The sequence below is a fragment of the Chinchilla lanigera genome, unplaced genomic scaffold (genome assembly GCF_000276665.1).
Source record: "Chinchilla lanigera isolate Chin_1 unplaced genomic scaffold, ChiLan1.0 scaffold00076, whole genome shotgun sequence".
NCBI lineage: Eukaryota > Metazoa > Chordata > Mammalia > Rodentia > Chinchillidae > Chinchilla > Chinchilla lanigera.
Genome location: NW_004955477.1, coordinates 3,671,289 through 3,694,439, shown reverse-complemented (window position 1 = coordinate 3,694,439; position 23,151 = coordinate 3,671,289). Strand labels below are relative to the sequence as shown.

The 23,151-nt window shown below is 44.0% G+C and overlaps 1 protein-coding gene across 6 annotated transcripts in view; it reads left to right on the top strand.

The window, feature by feature from the left end:
- Nucleotides 1-20,857, top strand: part of Uros (uroporphyrinogen III synthase) — a 34,179-nt gene extending 13,322 nt beyond the window's left edge. For 4 of the 6 annotated variants that reach the window (XM_005402002.2, XM_005402001.2, XM_005402000.2 and 1 more), the window contains 6 exons: nucleotides 2,302-2,376; nucleotides 10,308-10,382; nucleotides 18,308-18,388; nucleotides 18,886-18,971; nucleotides 19,733-19,831; nucleotides 20,399-20,632. In XM_005402002.2, coding sequence (XP_005402059.1) covers nucleotides 2,302-2,376; nucleotides 10,308-10,382; nucleotides 18,308-18,388; nucleotides 18,886-18,971; nucleotides 19,733-19,831; nucleotides 20,399-20,536 — 554 coding nt within the window. In that variant the 3' untranslated portion in view covers nucleotides 20,537-20,632. Of the gene's footprint in view, nucleotides 1-2,301; nucleotides 2,377-10,307; nucleotides 10,383-18,307; nucleotides 18,389-18,885; nucleotides 18,972-19,732; nucleotides 19,832-20,398 lie in introns of all 6 variants that reach the window. The other 2 variants (XM_013503052.1, XM_013503053.1) reach the window with 2 other exon arrangements.
- The last annotated feature ends 2,294 nt before the right edge of the window (nucleotides 20,858-23,151 follow it).

Sequence of the window (23,151 nt, the reverse complement as noted above, 5' to 3'; positions counted from 1 at the left end):
GCTCAGCTCCAAACAACAGTCCAGAGACACACAATACTGTGATCTCCCTCTGCAGATGAAACCACTGCAGCTTGGCAGGGCTGTGCCAACGAGAAGCAGCAGGGAGTGTGGTTAGCACAAGGGCTTGGAGTGCCCTAGGGCTGAGTTCATGCAGCCATTCTGACCTCGGTGAGCTCCTCGGCCTCTCTGCCCCCTCCGTGTCCTTGCTCTTAGTAGTCTTTTCACCATGGGGTTGTTCTACATCCCACTAGTTAGAATGCATTGGATGCCCACTTTGTGACGGGCACTGTCCTCCATCTTCACCTATGAAGTAGATGAAATCAGTGCTTCCATTTGGCATGCGAGGAGCCTGAAGAACAGAAGGTGCAAAGCTCTCAAACTAGAACCCATAGTGTCTAAAAGTTACAGGTTTGTGATTGATGCTGCGGAGTCCGAGTCCTGAAGAGGAGCATCCGTGGCATTGCTGGAGCAGTGGGCAGTGAGGGGCAGTGCTGATGGGCTGTGGTCATCTTTCTGCACATGTAACTAGGCCCACTTTTTCCAAAGCAGAAAAGAAACTCAGGGCAGGGAAGTCCAACGCTTTCTCCCGGTGGGGCTTCTGGGTGGGTGTTTTTTTTTCTGCACTCATATTTTTCCACTCACATGTGCTTAGAGGGCGAAGATAAAGAGAAGAAAACCCCAGGGTAAACACTGTAACTTTTTGTGGTGCTTTGCAGTTCAAAAGCACTTCTCATATGTTTGAAAATGTTGATTCTCATGACAACAGTATATGAGAAGTGGGAGAGGTGTAGTTCAGCTAGTTATCTCAATGAAGACAAAGACTGAGGGTGACCTGACTTGCCAGGGATCACACGGCCAGCTTAGAGCTGAGTCAGCTCTGCAGCCAGGCTTTCCGACGCAGCCAGAGCTCACTCCGCCCTCACTCTGCTGTGACCTTGGGAAACAGTTTATTCTCCTGCAGTGGATAATTTTCTAACAAATATTATTTATACTGTAGGATGAAAAGGAAAGTAAACCAGGGATATAGCTCAGAGGCACAGCACCTTCCTAGCAAGCACAAGGTTGTGAGTTCGATTGCTGGTACACCCCCCCCTAAAAAAAAAAGGAAAGTAAAATGCAATTTGGTTTTTGGGGGGTGCTTTTTGTTTTTTGCTTTGTACGGGAATCGAACTCAGGACCTCACACTTGCCAGGCAGGCACTGTGCCACTGAGTTATATCCCTGGCCCCAAATTCAATTTGGATTGCCATTTAAAAATAATTTCCCTCAGAGGTGTGGAGAATAGAATAACACTGTTGAATGTAGTGGAAAGCTATGCTTATATTCATATTTTAGGAAGGAATATCTTAGTTTTTGTCTTCTAAGTATGTTTTGAAACTTCATTGACCTTATCATGTACTTATTCAATCCATTTTGTCTTTGTAGTTCTTTAATCCATGTTTATAGATCTTTTCCATAAAGTAGTAATATTCTCTATTACATTGTGTTTGGTAGTGAAGGCGAAATTTATTATTTCTACTTTGACCTAATGTATGAATGAGTCCTCTCATCTGAGATTAAACCTTGTTGACTACTTTAAGATTTATGTCCCAAATAAAACTGGCTGATTACCTTACTAGACACTTAGGTTGCTTTTTTTAATGACTGGTGACATTTTCTTTAAAAGTGTAGATTTTTAAGTTTTAATATCACCATGCCAATTAGTTCTTCAGGTTATGTTTATTTTCTGGTACACATTAAAAATGCTCCTACATGGTACTGTACTTCTATACTCCCACACTCTGGGAACCTGAGGCCAAAGGATCACAGTTTTGAGTCCAGCCCAGGCAACTTAGTCACTTAGCAAGATCCATTCTCAAAATAAAAAATAAGAAAAGGGCTGGAGAATTAGCTCAGGTGTAGAGTGGGGGATAGCGTCTAGTGCAACTGTGGAAATGAGTTCTTTCAGGCAAGTCATACTGAGATATTTACCACTGTGATTTTTAAATTTTTTTCTTGCAAACTAGGAACAATATGAAAGTGAAATTTTGGTTTGAGATGCGATTCTTCTTTTGTGTTTGTGAGTTTTTTGGTGGGATTTTTCTTGACATAGGGTCTTGCTAAGCGGTCCAGGCTCCCCTCAAACTTGTGATCCCCATGGCTCAGCACAGTGCTGGAATTAGACGTGCTGCGATAGCCAGCTGAGATGCCATCTTAGCAGTTTGTTATTAATATGTTGCTCAGGATGAACAAGCAACCATTGGTAACAGTCTAAATGGACACTTAAGTATTTACACCTCACATATAATTCCATGTTCTACAGACTGGGAAAAGTCTCTGAAAGACAAATGGAGCACTAAGTCAGTGTACGTGGTCGGAAAGGCTACTGCTTCTCTAGGTAAGGAGTCAAGGTAAAAATTATGCACCAAAAGATAACTCATCCTTCTTTGTTCTTTTAAAATACTTTAATTCAGTTTTAAAGTATTATTTTTTTACTTAGAAAAATTTCAGAAAGTAACTAAATATATAATGCTACTGATAAGTAAAAATATATTCAAATATGGCTAAGTAGTGTTAACCATAGTTCACATCTTTTAAGAAATACTCAACAAGTAGCTATTCAGAAGTTTTGTTTAGGGCTGGGGATATAGCTCAGTGGCATAAGTGCTTGCCTGGCAAGCCTGAAGTCATGAGTTCAGTTCCTGGTACCAGAAGCTTTATTTAAATTTTGTATCTTTACCCTACAAATCCCACTGTAAATGTAGTACTTAATGCCACTGAGTTATACTCTGTAAATGGCTAAAATGGCAAATTTTATGTTATGTGTTTTTACTTCAATTAAAAAGAAAAGCCTGACTCTCCAGGTAGTTGGTATTCTAATTTTCTAGTTTTTCAAGTTTTCTTACTTTTCTCTGAGTCTTTCCAAATAGTCTTGAACTTACACCTTTTAAAGCATAAAAGATAAACTGGAAATGTTAAAAGTCAACATTATAATATTTTAAACACTTAAAATAAAGCTTAACAGTTTTGAATAAGTTAACCTATAGCTTTGTTTCAAAACAGTTCCATTTTGTTGAAGTTAAAAATATCAGGGGAAAGTGCACCATGAGAGCAAGTAGTTTAAGAATTAAAAGCACATTTTTCAGAAAACAAAACGAGGTTGGGGAAGAGGTGGCTTGGGAGCTGCTACTTCAGCTAAAGATGATAGCATCATTTTTGCACTGGGCCATTCTTGCCACAAGCTCAGTAAGTCAGGCAGGATGGGGGACTGTGCTTACATGCCAAGGAAATCCCCTTTATTCTCTGCATCTCCCCCGAAGCAAAGAATTTGCTTTTACTTTATTTTGCTATTTCTTCCCTTTTTTCCTGAATGAGGAAAGGAAAGAAAATAATTTAGGAAGTTTCTTACTTATATACCAAAAGCCCAGCTATCTTGTGTACGTTGTAGTTATAAATTTTTCTGCCTGAATTTTTGTCTTCCACATTCAGACTTCACATGTTAGCGGATAGACATTTTGAGCTGCCACACACCCTTCAGCTTGACTTTGAAGCGTCGTTGTTCATCTTGTACTCACTGTTTTGGCAAATGAGAAAATATGAGCCAGCTCTATCTCGAGATCTGGAGCCACTAAGAGTGGACCATGGTCAAGCGCAGCACCACAACATGGGCTCGAGTAGGCACTCGGCCTCAGGCCGTTCCATGGTCACTCCTCTGTGAAGAGGGATGTCTTCTAAATGCCAGAAACTGGTTGTCAAAGGAGAGATGAAATCAGGGATTTTGCAACTTTAAAAAAATCTCTCAGGAGGAAACCAACATGTTTCTCTTAAGAGAAAATCAGTTACCCTACTTTGGACATTCAGTTGTAGTTCATCTTTTCAGACATGGTATACAAAGGAGCTGACGTGAGTGGACATACATACAAGGCTTTGCTTGAGTTTTCCATTCACCCAAAGTCTGAGCAGGGACCTGGGGAGCTGGACGGAACTGAGTGCCAAAAACTGGGAGGAGACTGGGCTCTGTTTGTCATCTTGGGCTGTGTAATGAATTACCCCAAAACTTAGTAGCTAGAAACAATGAACATTCATTATCTCACCGTTACTGTGGGTGAGAAATCTGAGTGTGGCTTAATTTAGTTCTCTTTGCTCAGATCTGTCACCCTGCTGCAGTCAAGCTGATGGCCAGGGCTGCAGGCATCTTGAGGATTATTTACCTCGTAGTGCACTGTATGGCTGCAGCAGGCCTCAAGGGAAGAGCTTTACAGTTCACTTACATGAGCCTCTCAAAAGCGCACAGGCTTGCCCTGTTCTAAGGAGATTCCAGGGAGTTAGGAAAGTGCCCAAAACAGGCAGTCTTTAAAACCTAATCATGGAAGTGACATCACTTCTACTGTCTTTTTATTTGTTTGTTTTAGTCTAGTCTTTTTTTTTTTCCTTGAGACAGATTCTTGCCCTGTAGTTCAGGCTGACCTTGAACTCACTATGCCCTAGCTGGCCTGGAACTCACAGCGATAAAGATGAGCTACAGCTGAAGGTCCTGAGTGCCAGGATTATACACATACACCACCATACCTGGCTCGTTAAGTCTTTCTGCATTAATGGAAGAGTTGATGTAAGGGCATAAATCCTGCAGATCACTGGAGGCCACTTTATGTCACTTGCGAGCCTTGGGTCAACAGCAGCAGAAGAGCTGCCCTGGCTCCCCAGAGGCTGTGGATGTGGTCAGGAGCATTGGACATTTGAAGTAAAGAGAAGAAACAGTAGAATAGGATCAAATTAACAACAAGGGGGATCTCATTGTGGAAGACCAGTGAGAGAAGGTATCATCTTTTATTCGTAAATGTTGCAACTTGACTTCCAATTTACCCATATAATTGATTACTGATAGATGGAGAAAAGTACATGTTGCACAGCTTTGCACTGAGAAGATGGGGTGTGGCTGGATAATATGTGCTTATTCTAATGAGTTTTGTTTCTTTGAAGAATCGGGGTTGATTGGCTTGTGGGTTGATATCCTCCAACTCAGCCAGTCTTCCATTACCTGCAAAAGGTGAGGTACAGCCATTTGTTACCACTGCTGCTTAGCTTGGCAAACCCAGACCAGGGACTCCTTGGAAGATAGCTGAACAACTAACAATTCAGAAAGCCTGAGTATTTTGCACTTTCTGAGTATTTGTATTTTCTGAACAAATTGTCACCTACAATTATTAGTATAACTAACAACACTATTTTTAACTTCTAACAATATAGTAGACACTCTGCCATGATTCTCATTGTCATAAAGGTTTTCTGATTTAAAATGAAGCAACTGAGCTAAGTGGGGAGTATGCAATTCCAGATTCACAGATTTAGAAAGTGTCATAGCATTAAAACCCATGACTGCATTTTTCCAAAGCCACATCCCGCACTACCTAAGAATACAGATGTTTTATAATTCCCAAACTGTATTTTTTGTATATTTTCATTGCTATCTTTTCCATTTGCTCTCTTTTTTCATTCCTATCCTATAAACTCTGAAAAAATTTATAAAAATCTTATCCATAACCTTGTTAATGTCTTCAAACTCATTTCTTGATTCTAACTGATCAGCTTTTGTAGTAAGGATTTTACTTTACCTTCAGATTTACCAAATGACACTTTTCCAGCATAGCCAGCCTCCAGCAAAAGATTTCACTCCACAGGTTTACACGAATCCAAGGAGTTTGATCCACTGTGGCGATCAGTGTCATCACCTCTCAAATATAACTGCTCTACATCATTTTGTCTGTAGTCTTCCTGGTTTATTTAACACAGTTGTGGATAATCTGAAGTCTCTCTGCTAGCTACTGCCTGAGGGAGGCGCTCCAGATAGGCTTGCTCACACCTGAGTTGTTGACTAAAGTGCCTGTACTGAATTGGAGCAGAACCAGCTTTGCCACAGGCGGGGGCTGAGACTACACACATTCCACACATGCTTCATGAAAGCTTTTGTGGACTGTGGGGTAGGCCAGATAGCCCAGCTCCTGACCTCACCAACCAAACTGTCATCCATTAACTGTTCAAAGCCTCAGCTTCCTCTTCTCAAGCACAGGAGTAATTGTCTTGCTCCCAGAGCTGTAGTAAAGATCAAGTGAGCAAGTGCTTACTTTTCAAACAACAAAGCTATATGTAAAAGTTAATATTTGAGGCATAGTTCCCAATGTCTCTTTACTTAGGAGAAATGAATATAGTGTCAATACAGTAGTCCCCCTTTACCAGTGGGGATACTGTCCACCACCACCCCCAAATAACTGAAAGCACAGATGGTACTGACCTTATTTAGTTGTTTTTCCTATACCTAGATACCTGAAGTTTAATGTAATGCTAAAGTTTAATGTATAAACTAAGCACCATAAGGGATTAATATCAATAATAAAAAACAACAGTTATACCACTGAACTGTAATAAAAGTTATATGGATGTGATCTTTCTCTCTAAAAGTATCTTATTATAGTGTAGATCTGAGCAATATCAGCAAAAGATTTTATTTTTTCCTAAAATGCAGAATTCTTATATTTTCAGTGAAAGGAAGCACTTTATGACGCCCTCTCTTTGGCTTGCTCAGATTGCCAGCATCACTGCTCTTATGCTGTAAGAGAGTTACTGAATTAAGTAAGGGTTCCTTGGCCACAAGCACTACAGTGCCACACTCAGTCTGATAACTGAGACAGTGACTGTACAGGCGAGTGACTTACACAGTGTGGATATACAGGACTGGGATTTTTGACATTCTAGGCAGAATGGAGCTGAACTGCATAAGATTTCATCACACTGCTCAGAATCCTGTACAATTTGAAACTTATGAATTGTTTATTTCTGGAATGTTTCATATTCTTAGCTCACAGTTGACCACAGGTAATGGCAACTGCAGTAAGGAGAGACTGCTGTATTAAGTACCAGCCACACAGCAGGTCTCTTGTCCCAGTTCAGATCCTGGGTTTGGGGCTCTGTGCACTTGGCCCTTATGGACTCAAACAGAGGAGGGTCTTGGCCTGGGGTAGCACCATAGCATGAGGAGGGCTTTGTTCCTGAGCAGAGTTTATACCTGCATGAGACTTTTTCTCTTTGACTCCACATACTTTTAATCATCATAAGTTAAAAGCTGATGGTGTTCACATGGAAGCTGTGGTTTGTTACTGGCCAGCCTGCTGTGTGGCGCCTTAATGGAATGCCCACAGAACTTCTTTTCTCAGAGAAGTCCTGCATTCCTGGGCATAGCTAGCAATCCCAACCAAGCTGTCCTGGGTCCTTCCTTCTTCAGTATTCTCTGCAGAGTGACCATGTGTCACTGTCTGGAAAAATTCAGGGAGCCTTGCTCACTCTGTTTCTTACTAAGAACCTCATAAAAGTGACTAGTACAGCCCCACACCCTAAATGACTTGCATTTATGTACTGTGAGTCTCCATTGGCAGCTTACTATGAAACCTTTCCTCCTTTTTCTGCCATTTCCTTCTGACTGTGTAAGCCCACAACCCCTTTCTCGATAGGGCCTTTCCTCCCTAACAAAATTGGAGATCCCTAATGATATTCCTGCAAAAACTAATAGACCTCGCCAGGTGTGGTAGTGCACACCTGTAATCCTAGCACTCAGGAGGCTGAGGCAAGAGATTACTGTGATCTTGAGGTTAACCTGGGCTACATAGTGAGTTCAAGGCCAGCCTGAACTGCATAGCAAAACCCTATCTCAAAAAAAAAAAAAATGAATAGCTCTCAAATGTGCATTTTTCCTGACTGATAAAATAAGAGCCTTTATTGAGCTTATTTCAGGTAGCCAGCAGTTTGCTTTTATTATCTTACATAATCCTTAAGTAGTTTTAGGGTTGGCATTTTCCTCTTTTAGATGAACTAAGTGGGATTCAGAGAAGTTAGCAAAGGCCTGACCTGAAGCCTCACATCTTGACAGGACAGGGGCTGTAGCACCTTCATGTCCAAATGGATGCTTATGATCTTTCTGCTGTGGCTTAAAGTGGAAAATTTTCTTTGTGATTTGTAAAGCACATGAGATGTGTATTTACACACTAAAAAGCAACATAGAAGCAAAATTATTTCAGTAAGTGTATTAGCTTTCCTTTTGCTGGAACACAGTACGCAACATCTACAATTTAAAGGAGAGAATTTAGCTCACAGTTTCAGGAGATTCAATATATGATCTGCAGGATCCAAAGCAGACACCTCATGGTGGGAGGGCATGGTGGAACAAAGCTGCTTAGTTCATGGCATCAGGGAGGCAGAGCAGGGGATCACTCTCAGAGAGGAATGTGCAAGGGGCCACATACAATACCCGAGATCATACCTCTGTGACCCACCCAGGAGCATGCTTTACTAATCTGGTAAGCATTTCTTGTCAACTTCCACCAAAAACATCTTTTTTTTTTTTTTTTTCAGTACCTAGAACCAAACTCAGGACCTTGCCCTTGCCAGGCAGGCACTGTGCCACTGAGCTATATCCCCAACCTCAAAAACACCTCCTTAAGCCATATTTAATCTCCAAATAAGGACAATAGCAGTGCATAATTCATAATACAGCTATCCTGAGTACAACCAAAAATGCAATAATTTCTTCTCCAAAGTCTCAGTAGTTCCAGCATTTTTCAAAAGTTCATAAGTGTTTTCTGAGACTCAAGGCAAACTCGTAGCTGTGAACATTTGTAAAAATTAAAAATAAGTTATGTAATCCTAAACTACTAAATATTCTTATTACAAAAGAGAAGAATGAGGAGATAGAAAGAATTGGGCCAAAACAACACAAAAACACACAAAGACAAACATTAAGTTCTATAAATCCATATCTGGCACCAAAGATACACAGTGGTAAAATGTGAGTATGAGAGAACACAGGTAGCCCTGCCCCTATGGCCTTACTGGTTGTACCCCGTGTAGCCTCTCTTCTGGGGTGGCTCCACTCTGGACCTGAAGCTTTTCTCAGCAGATGTTCCACATTCCTAGCATCTCCAACTTTCTGGGCTCTGCACTAGACCTCTCGTTTCATTCCCTCAGCTTCACGCACTGCCTTTTTAGGCTCCTTGCCTGACTTCCCAAACCTTCTTCTAAAGTCTTGGTGGAAGCCTTCCTAATTCTTCCCACAACTCTTAAGTTCTGCCTGCCAGTAAAACGGCATCATCTGGATGACAGCAGGGTTGGCTAGGGCTGCAGTAGCCTCTGAGTGCCTAGATGGCTGTGTACAGGCAAATGAATCCCAGGGAACCTGTTCCCTCGGAAGCCCTTTTCAAGCAGGTATCTCAGGGGCTCTCTTCTTAAATGAAAAGTTCACACTTTTGCATCCTTGAGTCTTTGATGTCTTACTGATTCCTGGGAGCCCCTGAACTCATCTGTTTATCCCTGTATAAAGTGTCTTCTTTATTTTTAATAGTGTTAATCTCTTTAGCAGCCATGCCTCCTTTGGCTCCAATTTTAGACATAGTTCCTTCTGGACCAAAATTTTTTTCAAATTTTTCCACTCTGCCTTTTGCATCCCTAATCTCATTATAAATTTGGATAAAAGCAGCCAACAGTATCAGTGCCACAACATGAATACTGGGCTGTCTTGAAATTTCCTCTGCCATGGTAATTAGTCCTCTCCCCTTAATCTCAGGCTCCTACAAAGTCTCACACAGGACATGTGCAAATGTAGTCAGATTTTCTGTGAAAGTATAAAACACTTGGCCTGCACTCCAAATGCCAATGAAATACTTGTTCCCAACTGAGATCTACTGAGCCTGGCTTTTATTGTCTGCATTCCTATCAACGTGCGGGTCTTCTAAATTCTGACCAGAATCACTCAACAGGCTCTGCTTACTACATTCTAAGGCTTCACTAGTCCACATCTCCCAACCTTTCCAAACTCCTTCAGCCAACCAGTTACAAAGGCTTCTAAACTACATGATCAGTTATAGTCCCAGTAATGACCCCAATACTGGTACCAATTTTCTGTATTTATTAGCTTTCCTGTTGCTGGGACAAAATACCTGAGAACCACAACGTAAAGGAGGAAAGTCTTAATTTAGCTCATGTTTTGTGGAGATTCAGTACATGGTTTTCAGGCTCTGAGGAAGAAAGCTCATGGTGGAAGGACAGGCATAGTGAAGCTGCCTAGTTCTTGGAAGCAAAGCAGTGGCAGGATGCCAAAGAGAAGGGACAAGGGACCTTATATAGTGCCCAATGCCATGCCTCTATGACCCACCGAAACACATACAAGATACCAATCTGCTAGGACTACTAATCCGCTAGGTGATTCTTTATCTAATGAAGATGACATACCACAATTTATGTTTACAATAATCATTTAAAGAAATGCTCTTCTTTGTTGTTTTCCAGTTAAAAAAATTGGCCTAGATTTTGAAGGAGAAAACTGTGGAAATGCAGAAAAACTTGCAGAATATATTTCTTCCAGTAAGTAGAAAAAGATCACCCAAATGAAGTCCATTTTTGTGTTTGTTGATTTTTATATCACTGCCTAGGGCAAGAGTACTTCTTGGTGTATTCTCAGTGGTGAACTTGATTGATGAGCAGCAGGTGGGCCAGACTGGACCCTAATCTGTATATATATGTATTTGTGTATGTCTGTACCTTTTTGAGATTTAGTCTACCTCCTTCTGTCCTCTACATCAGAGGACTTGAGACAACTTGAACATGACACAAAATAAAATGTTTGGAGATGAGACAGCAGAGAGGCCATCTGAAATGCTTCTAAAGATAGCAGAGGCAATTGGTGGAGATGAGTACTCTTCCTTTCTTAATCTTACCTTTTCCTTCCTCTGAGGAACTTCTTCCTTTCCTGAATTCCCTCCCTGCAAAACTTGTTCCCAGATAAAGAGCAGACTTTCAGAATAAGGTCATTTTTCGGCAGCACATGGACTAGGATCTAGATTGGCTGTGGTTCTAGGGATGTTTGCATTTGAATGGGGGAATTAAACCTAAAGCTATTATGGGATTTTAGGCTTCTGAAGAATACATGGGCAAAGACTTCTGGAGCAAAGATTTTAGAATGAAAGAAATGGATGACTGAGTATGTACAGTTAGGGAAGGTCTACCTCTAGGTTGCATCTTCCGTCTTCTTTCTTCCCCTGTATCTAGTCCTACTGCAGACATAAACTCTCCTAGCCATATCACATAGCTACATAGGACAAGTAGAATCCTCTCACCCTATCTCATTGAAGAGCAGATCAAGGCCTTGCTTTCCCCAGATCAGGAGCTTACAAACTTCACTGTTAAAGACTAGATATTTTAGGTAGTGATCTCTGTCAAAGTGAGCAAACTCTGCAGTTGTAGCAGGAGAGAGGTCATAAACAATTTGCAAGCCTGGACTTGACTTTGACCCAGGACAGTAACTTTCTGATTCCTTACTAGAATTGCTTAGGTGTCTGCTGAGCTGGGAGGAGCGATCACATGGAGAGCCAACAGCTAAGGTTGTCCCCAAAGAGGAGCATTTTCTTTGCCCCTTGAGTAGGGTTGTCAGAGCAGGGGAGGGCCGGCAGGCCTTTCTCAAATTCCGAGTCCTCTTTTTTTTTTATTCCAGTTTGCTTTTTTAAAGTGTATTTGTATTAAATTAATTTTAAACAGATACACAATAATATTAAAAGTGTACATATTTGTGACAACCAATTTTCTCTTAAAAATAGATTAAGGGCTGGGAGTGTAGCTCCGTGCTGAAGTACTTGCCTAGCATATGTGAGGCCTTGGGTTTGATCCCGGGGTTCCATCCCCAGCACCACAGAAATAAATAAGTAAATAAATGTGCATTTTACCTTTCCTGTTACGTGCCCTGTGTTAACACTGGGAATCAGCACTTATTAGATGCTCAGTGTGCACCAGGAACTTGGACACTTCTCACCTGCTTCATGTCACTTACTCTTCACCACTACCCAGTAAAATCAGAATGATTTCCATAGCAGGCTGTGCCACCCAGGATGGTAGCCACTCATCACTATGGCTGCTTAAATTTACAGTTTAATTAACTGAAATTAAATCAAATTGAGCATTCAGTTCTCCAGTCACACTGGGCACATTTCACAAACTTAGCTGACACTGTGGCTAACTGTTCTCCGTTGAACAGTGCAGAATGTTCCCATCACCCCGGAAGTTCTTTTTGACTGCGCTGTTCTAGAGTCTCTCAGGGACCCAGGGTCTTGTCTCTTCTCCAAGGTCACAAGCTATAAGATGGCAGAGGAATTTAACTGAGCATGGCAAGGCCATCACTCTGGCCAGCACCTTTAGCAAACTTTACCGAGCACTGCTCTGTGTCTTTCTGCCCCTAAGAAGCTGCCATCCAGGGACCTCCATCCACTCCGATGCAGGGTATGGGCCCACCAGGGTGGGGCTTACAGTATGTCTGCCTCTGAAACAGGTGGAGCCTCCCACTTGGAAGAGCTGCATGGGCCTTTTCTGATCACTCTCCTTCAAAGAAGTTAGTTCCAGCCACGAAAGGTTTAGCTGTTTGGTGCTGCATTTTCCCATGTTCCATGAATTCATGTGAATTGGCTTGGGCAGGCCTGTTGGGCACTTGATGCACTGATTACACCTCTTACCCTTACACTCCCTGCCATGTCACTGGGGACCAAGTCAGTTCATCATAGTTCTGCAGACATTTACCCAGGAGCATCTGTGAGCCAGGCCCCTTGCATAGCATCGAGAGCTAGAAAGGGCTCTGACTCCATTCCTGCCTGCTAGGAGCTCCCAGTTTAGATGGGCTTGGGAAGGTCAGGTGGATTAAGTGTCAAGAAGGGGTGTGAACAGTTTAGCTACAGTGGGCTAGTGCCACTCCACTACTACTACAATAGCACTTATGACACCAAATATATGGGGTTTCCCTCACATCAACAACCACTTCTCCAACTCTGTAGATACTAACTGGGTATAGGTGACTATGACCGCCAGGAATCACCTCATGAGCATAAACTCTTGTGAGGCTGCAAAGGGCTTGCTACGAGTAATGCAAGACGTTCTTCCCACATCTGTCATTCAGGAATGGTTTTAGAAGCTGTGTGCTGCAATTTAATTCAGTTCTGACACTAATGGCCCAGATTTTGTACAGACCCACAATTCAGAGCTGAATCCCACAAGACTGGCCCCCACTTTAGGCACAGGGTACCCACACTCTACCCCAAGTGGGCTATAAATCAGGGATTCCACAGCCCTGTCTTCAGGTTCAGTAACTTGCTAGAATGGCTCATAGAACTTAGGGGAATGTTTCACTTACCTCTGCTTGTCCATTATAAAGAATATAAGGATACAGATGAGAAGGCATGTAAGGCAAGGGCCAGAAAGGTCCTGAGCACAGGAGCTTCTGTCCCTTTGAAGTTGGGAGGTGATATTCTCCTGGTGTGTGGATATGTTCACTGGCTTAGAAGCTTTCTAAACCCATGGCTTAGGGGTTTTATGAAGGTTCCTCAAGGTAGGATTAAATCATTGAGAAATGGTGATTAATTCAATCCCCAGTCCCTCTCCCTTCCGCAGAGGTCTGGGATGGGGCTTCTGATCACATGGTTGGGTCCTCTGTCTATCAGCATCCATTCTGAAGTCAGGGCCACCAAGAACGACCCCTTTAGCATAAACTCCTGTGAGGTTGAAAGGGCTTGCTATGAAGAACAAAAGATGCTCTTCCCATCTTCCGTGCGCACATTTCAAGAGTTTTAGAAGCTGTGTGCCAAGAGCCAGGGGTGAAGACTAGATATTTGTTTCCTATTATACCACACTATCTCAGGGGTCCAAATGAAGCCAAATAAAGGAGAAAGAGTCAAAGGCAGGTTGCACTGCAGTTACTCTGAAATGTTTTCCGGGACTGGCAGATTCCCCAGACGGCTGGGTGCGCACTGGCATCCTACATAGTGCCTCTCAGTGCCTGCTGTATTAATGTGCTTAGCTTATGACTTGGGGCTGATTACCAGACTCATTCACTGAGGGCACTGAGCTTGGAAAGGAGGGTACCTTGTCCAAAGGAATGGTTACCAGTGCTGGGCTAGGTTCCAAGTCCAGAACTGGCTGATTGTTAAGCTCCGCATATCTCCCTTGTTCTTCGTACTTTTAAAAGTTACTTAGTCCAAAATATGCTCAGTTCTCTTGTCAGGTGCAGAAGTCTAAGAAATCTCCCTGAAGTGAAGGCGTCTTCTCAGAGCTGATCTTCCCTGTGGGCTTGGGTCTGTGCTTGGTGCTGATGAGTCCCCCTGGTGGTCCCCGAGGCCTTGCTGCACCCTCAGGGACAGAGTGGTGGGAATGGCCCATGCGTCCAGATGCCGCTCACACCAGCTTGAGCGTGAGGGGAAGAGCCCACTGGAATTCCTGATCTCAGGCTCCTCCCTGGCGCATGCAGGCCTCACACAGATGTCTTGGTCTGCACTGATGGGAGCTTTGGTCCCACTCTTCCTCACTGTGCTGTACTGACAGAGAGGTCATCGTTGTAGAAGTCAGAACTGTGGGACATTTTCAGGCTAAGAATATACAATTGAAGAGACTTATTGGGGCTAAGAAAGAATGTTCATTGCTTGCTGAGAGCAAATATCAGTGGCCTCCTTTCTTCTCTGTACCCCGGCACCAGGAGGCAGCAACCCAGCTTAGGGAAGCCGTGCTCGGTCGGGCTGTGCAGGACTGTTCTCTTGATGCCAGTTTGTGGAAAAGCACCCCTGGCTTCGGAATGAACATTTGAGATTGGACGGTTGAACAGCTCCTTAAGCAAAAGGCCTCTGCTGGCTGCCTTGTTGGTTCTTGTTGAATGCTCCAGACTCTAGATTGCTGAGGGCCATTTTTGTTGAGGTCAACCTGGTTGTGGCAGTTTTTCACTTCTGTACCAGTACCGGCACAGCTGTGAGAAGCCAAGGGCAGCTTTTCCAGCAGTCCAGGTCAAAGAGAGCACTGGTGGAGGCTCCTTGTCACACGGCCGGCCCCATGGGATCATTTCTCAGGTTATCATTGAGGTGGTCGTTCGTCTAGAGGCACGCGGCACAGGATGCAGATGGATAGGGAAGGACCCACTTTCAGGCTTCTCATTTCTTTCTTTCTTTTTTTTTTTTTTTTCTGGTACCGGGAATCGAACTCACAACCTTGCGCTTGCCAGGCAGGCGCTGTGCTGCTGAGCTAAATCCCCAGCCCCCAGGCTTCTCATTTCTAATGTTGTCTCCAAGAAGTAATGGTCACAGCATTAAATAGTATCAAAGCCCTTCTTTTAAAATGTAGGAATAAATGTAAATAGTAGATAAGAACATTCCTAGTGGGGTTCAGTGCCAGAGTTTACAAGAAATAATCGTTGATTCTATGGATGGGGCAGTAATTAGCTTTCATCTATTTCCAGGGTAGAGTGTGAGCTCTAACAGTTGACGCATCTGTTCTGGAAAGAGACCAGAGGGAACTGAGTCATTCTTCATTATAAGGTCCACAACTGTCAGACTGCATTCTTTGCTTTGTAAGACAAGGCAGAAGGAGGGATCCCTGTCACTTTTGAGCTATCACAGTGTGCTGCAATTAACTGACTCAAGGCTTGGAGGGTAGATATTAACATATTCTGCCCTTATCTTGGAGAATACTGGTCTGCACTCTTTGCGAAGCCTTTGTTCCTTCCTCTAATTTATAGCCAGCTTGTCTGTGAACCCTAATAAATCTTCCATCTGCAGTTAGAATATACAAATAAGATTCAAACTGACTGCTAATGAGGATCTTCGTATTGGTTTTACCAAGGCATTAATGGTTTTCCCCTTCAGTAAACTTTGAAGCCTAATTTTAAAAGCTAAAATCTACCTCCAGTGCTTAAGGTAAACAAACCATTCATAGTTGTTGCTTATTTATTTTACTTAACTATTATTTACTATGAGACAGGCACCACTGTAAGTGCTTAAAGCTGTTAACGTATTTAACTTGATAACTTATATAGGATTCTTCTTTTCTCCCAGGATCTCTCTTCTAACGGGAAATTAATTTCAAGTTAAATAGAAAACAACAGAAGACAATTATATGGTTTAAAAAGAGAGAGAAAGAGAGTCACAGGCAGACTGCACTGCAGTTCCTATGAAATGCGCTCCTGCATCTGCACAGTCCCTAAGCCTGGCGGACTTGCTGGGCTCTTTGTCCGTGTCATTAGTCAGTCTCGGTGTCCTAATTGTCTGCAGCTAAGTGCCCACTGATTGTATGACCTGATTCTCGCAAGGACCTGGGTGTTGTTACTTTTACAGGCATACACATGTCCCCTGGTGAGATAATGTTTTAAAAACCAGTCGCCTTATCTTCCTTACCTCTAGGGATTGTTCATCAAGCCCTCTCCTCAGCTGCATTGTATTCTAGGACTTTCAGTACTGTTACTCTTTGGCCCTGACAGCCCAGAATACCAGGCCCTCTTCTTATTAGAAGAAGGGAAAACAAACCCTTTGGGCTCCAGAAGTCACATTTTTGGGTCAGATTCAACCATAATATTGGTCACTGGATTGAAACTCGGTCAACCGGGGATATAGCTCAGCGGCACAAGCGCCTGCCTAGCAAGTGCAAAGTCCTGAGTTCGATTCCCGGTACCAAAAAAAGAAAGAAAGAAGGAAAATCAGCCAGCTTTGACTGTTGTATTGACTTATTTAGGTTGAAGATAAATCCAAAGGCATTAAGCTTAGCCCTAAAGAATGGGTTATTTCCGTGACTTCTAGAACGGAGTTAGCTCTTAGCAATATGTAGATTGCCCCTCAGTAGCAAAGAATTCCATCAGGACATAATCAGGTTTTCCTCTTCTGCCAGGAGGGTAGTGACTTTCCCATAAAGTCAGCTGAGCGGAAGGAAAATCTGTGAGCCCTGAGTGCTTGCACTGCCAGGCCTTAGCCAGGCAGATGGAGGAGTGAAAGAGACAAACACCTGCCCGTAGGCACCCCTGCAGCCCGGCCTTGTGAGCACCGTGGGAGACTCATCTCCTAAGCTTCCCACTCATCTAGGAATCAGAGGATGTGAATGGGCAGCTAGTTCTCCACTGGATCTTCAAAAGAGATACAGCAAAAGAGAGGTTCTTGAATCTTCTGAAGGCCTGTTGCATGCCCTCGGGGTTTGGCTTGCTGGTCACTTGGACTCCTGGTTTTACTGCCAGATTCCAACAGCTGTCCACAAAGAGCTTTACCCTTAGTATCGTGCACCCCCAGCCCTGGAACAGACAGGAGAAGCAAGCCTGAACTCAGGTTAAAATGTGGCCTTGAAAATGTGTCTCTAGGAGTGGCATCTGCAATGCATGGAGCATTTCCTCAACCTGAAAAAGAACTCAGCAGATATCTGTTATCTATACTTAACAATTTCTCAATTTGTTGTGTTCTTTTATGTTAATACTGATGTTTACAACACAGTTTAAATAAAGAAGACATCCTCCAGTATGTAGCTATTATCATACTTCCAATAGAGTAGTTCATAATTAATTCCTGTGGCTTAGCTGCTGCTTCAGGGCAATGGTGCTAGATGGGCAGAACTTGTTTGCTCCTTCTGAATGTAGTGACCAAAGATATGTGCAGAGAGATCTTAAGGATATAGAAAATACGTAATGTCTGTGCATGACCAACACCCATTAAAATTCCTTGCATCTGATGCACGGATCAGGGGGTGCTTTTACTAAAATGCTTTGTTTTCACATTCAGAGAAAATTCTGACATCTGACAACCATAAGTTTTGTTGATGGTATTGTTGCAAATTGGTGCTCAAATTGCATGCTGTCATAATTACTCTGCAAAGTGCTTAGGGCTGCGAATGCTTGTAAGGCTTCACAGAGCAGAGATGGGTCAGAAGGCACAGTGAGAGGCTGGGCTGTTGATATCTTTCTGGACTCTGTAAGCCTCTGGGTATTTGGCTTAGCGGCTCCTTGCAGACCTAAAACAGCAGCAGACAGGAAGCTGTCTTTTTTGGAGGTGGCTGCAGAGCCACTCCTAGCTGCTGATTCCCTGCTGCCTCCTGGCCTGAGCCTTGGGTCATCCAGAACCTACTCTGGAGAATGAAAAACCTTTACCACCGTCAGGCTCTGTTTTTACCTTTCTGACTTGAAGCACAAAGCCTACATTCTAAGTAGTGACTATGGCTAGGGAGCCACTTTAAGGTCATGGGGAATTGAAAGAGATATGTGAGCTTGTCTGTGTGGATGGTAGTTTTCTAAAGCACCTTCACCCACCTTACCCCCTATTGTTTTCATATAGCAACCTCCAAGGTCAGTGAGGTAGCATTCTCTTGTGCATTTAAAGATACCAGGACTGAGGTGAGGAGCAGAGCCTGGCCTGGCGCCTTGGGTGGTCTCACTCTCCCAGAAGGGCACAGAAGAGTGCCCTTCATCTGCAATGAAGTTTTTTCAAAACTTTCACACAATGTGGTTGGTTATTTATTTTCAGGGGAGTCACCAGCACTGCCTCTTCTGTTTCCCTGTGGAACCCTCAAAAGAGAAGTCCTGCCGAATATGCTCAAGGACAAAGGTGACTTGAACATGTTGACTGCAGTCCTACAGATCTGTGCCCTGAGGCCCAGAGAGCGTGCACATGGCCATGTCAAGGCAGAACTGGGACACAGCTGAGATCCCTAACGCACAGCCCCTCCTGGGAGCTGCCTTTGGACCTTGTTTCCGAGTGTCATGAGTCCCATTTGTGTGGGATTTAAGGAGTAACAAAGGGCCGTCCTGTGTAGACAAGCTCACATAAACATGGCAACAGAAGGCATCTGTGGGTACAGTGGTGATTTCTGGCCTTTGACCTCTACCACTCCACCCTCCCCCACAGTAGGGGCCACACCACAGTGCTTGGTAGGCTGCCGAGAGCTGTCCGGGGCCTCTTGCCCTCCGTTCAGCCTTTTAGTTTCCTTGTTCCGCAAGTGCTGTGTTGTACTGGGACATCCCCATCAACTGTATGCTGAGATGGCAAAGGTTCTGTCGTGTTCCTAGTGCAGTAAAGCCTTCCCTGGTTTTGATTATGCCCAGGGATTCCCATGGAAAGTATAACTGTCTATCAGACTATTCCACATCCAGAAATCCAAGGGAACCTACACAGCTACTACTCCAAGCAGGTATGTGGTATTTCCAGGGAGAGCCTTGGCGGGCAGGCCCTGGGGGTGAGCACCGGGTAAGGAGTTTGCAGATGCTGATTCTCCATGTGGTTTCCCTGTCCTCAGCTGGGTGATTTTGAGGCAGGGGGCTTTTTCTGAGGCTCCGTTTCTGTGTCTGTGGAATGGGGATACCAGTGGTGGCAAACCTGTGACATGTGTGTTGTTTTTCTTGTAAGAAAGGTGTGAGTTATTAAGGTGTGAGTTATTTTTTCTAAATCACATGTTGGTGATTTGCGATAAATGGTGGGTTTGGGCACTCATTTCTGAAATGTTCGCCATCACTGGACTAGACCTAGCTAGTAAATTTATAAGGATTAAAGAAGATAATTGATGCATCTAAGCCAGATTTAAGCCCGGGGTATATAGTGACCATTGTTCTCCATCGTGTGGGGCAGAGGGTGAGTCTGTACTGGAAAAGCCTACTGTGGCATCTGGGTTGAGTTTGGGAGGCCTCAGGCGAGAGAGTGGACAGCTCTTGTTGAGCTGGCTGATGCCTTCATCATTTCTCTTCAGAAGGTACCTCCCCTTGCTCTCCCAGGACAGGCTTCTAAATGCCTTGCCTGCTTCTGGGGGGTCCTGTAAGGACAGAGAGTCCCAGCATAACCTATTGTAAAGCCCCCAGGGCTGCCTGTGGCTGAGGGAGTTCATGCTAATAGAGCTGGGAAGTGCTGTCTTCCCTCAGTCTGAGGTGAGGGGTGGATCTCATTTTCTCTTCCCCACAGGGCATCCCAGCCTGTGTCACATTTTTCAGTCCCTCTGGTCTTAGGTACAGTCTCAAGCACATTCAAGAGTTATCTGGTGACAGCATCGATCAAATTAAGGTATAGTATTCTATAAACTTTTGGTCTTTTTCAGGTTAGGGTTTTGTTTATCCTAGAGTTTTCTTGTCAAGTCAAAGCACTCATGGCCTAGCAGACACCCTGGTGCCAGTTCTGTAGAATTGGAAAGGCAGCATTGCTTCCTCCCTGGTGCTTGGTGCAAGTTTCTGAGCAGTCTCTGCGTCTGTTCCTCATTGTAACATGGGGATAATTCTCCTTCTGTGGCCTTTGTAGATGTGTGTGGTCTTCCCTGCAGAGGACTAGATGACAGGGTTCAAGTGAAGTCCTTAGCCCAGAGCATGGTACAGGGGTCGCATCCTTCCCTTCCTTTTCTCCTGACTAAACGTTTTGAAATAATTATCCATTCTAAAGACATTACCATTCTCATGTTTTAATTTAAAAATTTACATTCCCACGTTTTAGGAACTATGTTTGTTACGAGTCTATAAGTAATTACAACCCTGTGGTGTCTGTAATGGAAATGCCCTTGAACGGGCTCCCCGGGCACCAAGAAGAGTGTGGGGTGTGACCTGGGGTACCGGGGCCCTCTTGTCTCTTCCCTCTTTGCAGCTGGCAGCTATTGGCCCCACCACAGCTCGCGCTCTGGCCGCCGAGGGCCTGCTTGTGAGCTGCACTGCAGAGAGCCCCACGCCGCAAGCCCTGGCCTCTGGGATCAGAGGGGCCCTACAGCCCCACTGCTGCTGCTGAGTCATTTGCGGCCTTCACCACTGCAACACTCTGGGGTCCCATCCTGCCCTGCACACTGCTGCCTCTGGGCTGGAGCCCAGCATCGGGCAGGGGCTCTTGAGAAACTGTGACCATCCAACACCTACCTCACGTCTGAGTGGAAGCATCTTCATCAGCGTTGGATCCGCCCTGGGGTTGGCATCCAGCCCATGTGCATATCACTGCCCTCCAATGAAGGCCACCTCAGGACCTAGCCCCAGTGCACACCAGTCCCCAAACCCTGTAAGAGCTGCTTGTACCCAGCAAGAAGGAAATGCAATAAACCACACAGGTTACCTGTGCTCTCTGAGTGTATTATTTCTTTGTCATGTATAGTTTTTAGTACAAAGCTGGGGTGGGGTGGGGTGGGGTGGGGGGAAGATATGCCCACCTCTGACAACCCACATCCGTGGTATGAATAAAATTTTCCATGTATTAAGTAGGTTTACGCATCCTGTAAGAGGCACCTTGAAGTTCCCGCCTGTGGGCTGCAGACAATTGTAATTCACATACCCTTTTTTTTTCAATCATAACTACAGCACTGGTCTGCCAGACCAGCTGATCCCCCAGCATCTGGAGGCCAGGAAGTCAGGATTGACTGAAAAATACAGTATCCTGCAGAAAGGCTTTGAAAACTTGCCCCCCAACTATTTCCACTTCTAAATCCTGGCCTATAATTTGAGCTAATTAAGGAAAGCCATGTTCGTCTTTTAATATCTTGTGGGCTGGTGGCAAGCAAGGTCACTGTGCCACCTGCAGGGCTGTGTCTCCCCAGGAGATCAGGTGGGAAGGTATCTTACGCTGAGCTCCTGTGTTCTCAAACGCTGTGCGGAGGGCATTATGCATGTGATCCTATTTTCCTGACAGCCCTGAGGAGTAGCCATTGCCATCATTCCCACTTACCTGGTTTTTAAAAAAAAAAAAAAAAAAAAAAAAAAAAAACTTAAGAAGTTCTGTGGAAGCTGATGGAACCTTTCAGAGGATGTAAGAGATCCTCAGGACAACGGGAGCGTGTACCCTCAGAAGGGATTGTGGGACCCCATTCTCTCTAACATTAATCTCACTCATGCTGTCATCACTGCCATTCACTTTGATGCGATACAGCTGGGGAGAAGGTCGAGGGTTTACAAGAGCCCCTGCTGTTTGAAACTGTGAGTTAAATTCTTTTCTTTCTAAGGCTAGCCTGCCTCTAGTACTTTGTCATAATGCCCAAACAGACTTGGACAGAAATTTTACAACAAAGGTGACGTGATTCTCTGCTGAATTTTTGCTCAAACTTACAGGCAGAATCTATTCCACAGCTGCTTTCTGCTTTGAAAGTCAAGTCTAGATTACTAAATTTCTCAAGGGACACTTGAGTCATCTATATGAGTCATGTGCGCTTGGGGAAGAAAGTCCCACGCAGTCTGCAAAGGACTTTGGCAGCACCCTTTAAAGACCCTGCTGGAGGAAAAATAGCTGAGGGACTGGCTGTCATCAGACCCATCCTCTGTCCCTCCCTGAAGCCACTCTGCATCAGGCTGTGCAGGAATCCGCAGTGACTAGGAAACGATTCCATGAAGCCAAGGTCACTACAGAAATGTCTTGGGGCTGATTTTCTGATTTAACATCCCTTCTCAGGACCAGAGGGGATGTTATATAAACTAATCTGAAAATATTGCAGATTATAATGTGGTTCTACTGTATAAAACAAGTATATGGCTATTGCCATAAAAGGCTTGTCCTGTGGAGTTCATGACACCTGAACTGGGTGAGTTTGAGCCCAGTCTGGGCAGTAGAGCAAGACCTCACTTCAAAATAATAAGTAAAAAGGGCCTTGGATGTAGCTCAATGTACAGGTTCTGGTTCAATCCTCAGTGCCGCACATACACACACACACACACACACACACACACACAAATCTATTCTGTCTGTACTTTTGGCTAAAGTAAAGGTGCAAGAAATAATACCTGAGAATTATGAACAGAACTAAAGTTTACATAGAAAAATTATTTCTCAGTATTGCTGAACTGTAACCCATTTTACTAGAAGTGAAAGGAAGAATTTTCCTTTTCATTCCTTTTTATCTTTTGTCCAATTTTTTTTCAAGGATTGTAGTCCCTTCCATGAACTGCTGAGTCCTTCAGGAAACATGCAGACAGTACAGAGAGTGTAGTGAACCTGCTCTGATCTCAGGGAAGAATGATGTACACTTTTTACTTTAAAGATAAACAGTGGGAGGGCTTCTACAAGTGAAGGGGCAGGCACATCCTGTCTAAAAGAAAACAGGGCCAGAACTGGACAAAATTATTACCATTTCAGGGCTCTGAAAATGGACTGAAGTCAAGTAAATTGAGCATGTACTCATGGAAGCCTCCTACAGCTTTGGGTCAGATTCAGGAAGCCTGTGACCTGGAGATGCGCTTGCCCTTCCCACAGCCCTGGCCTGGGACTCTGGGTTTGTCTTTGTGCCTGTTGTCCCACTATAACAGGAATTAGTGAGACAGGAGTTAGGATTCTATTAAGCAGTAAGGACAGCAGCCTCCAAATGGAGTCAGGAAGCTCAAAATGGAGTCTGTGGAATTTTGACCCTCCACAGACCCTGTAAAAATACCTGC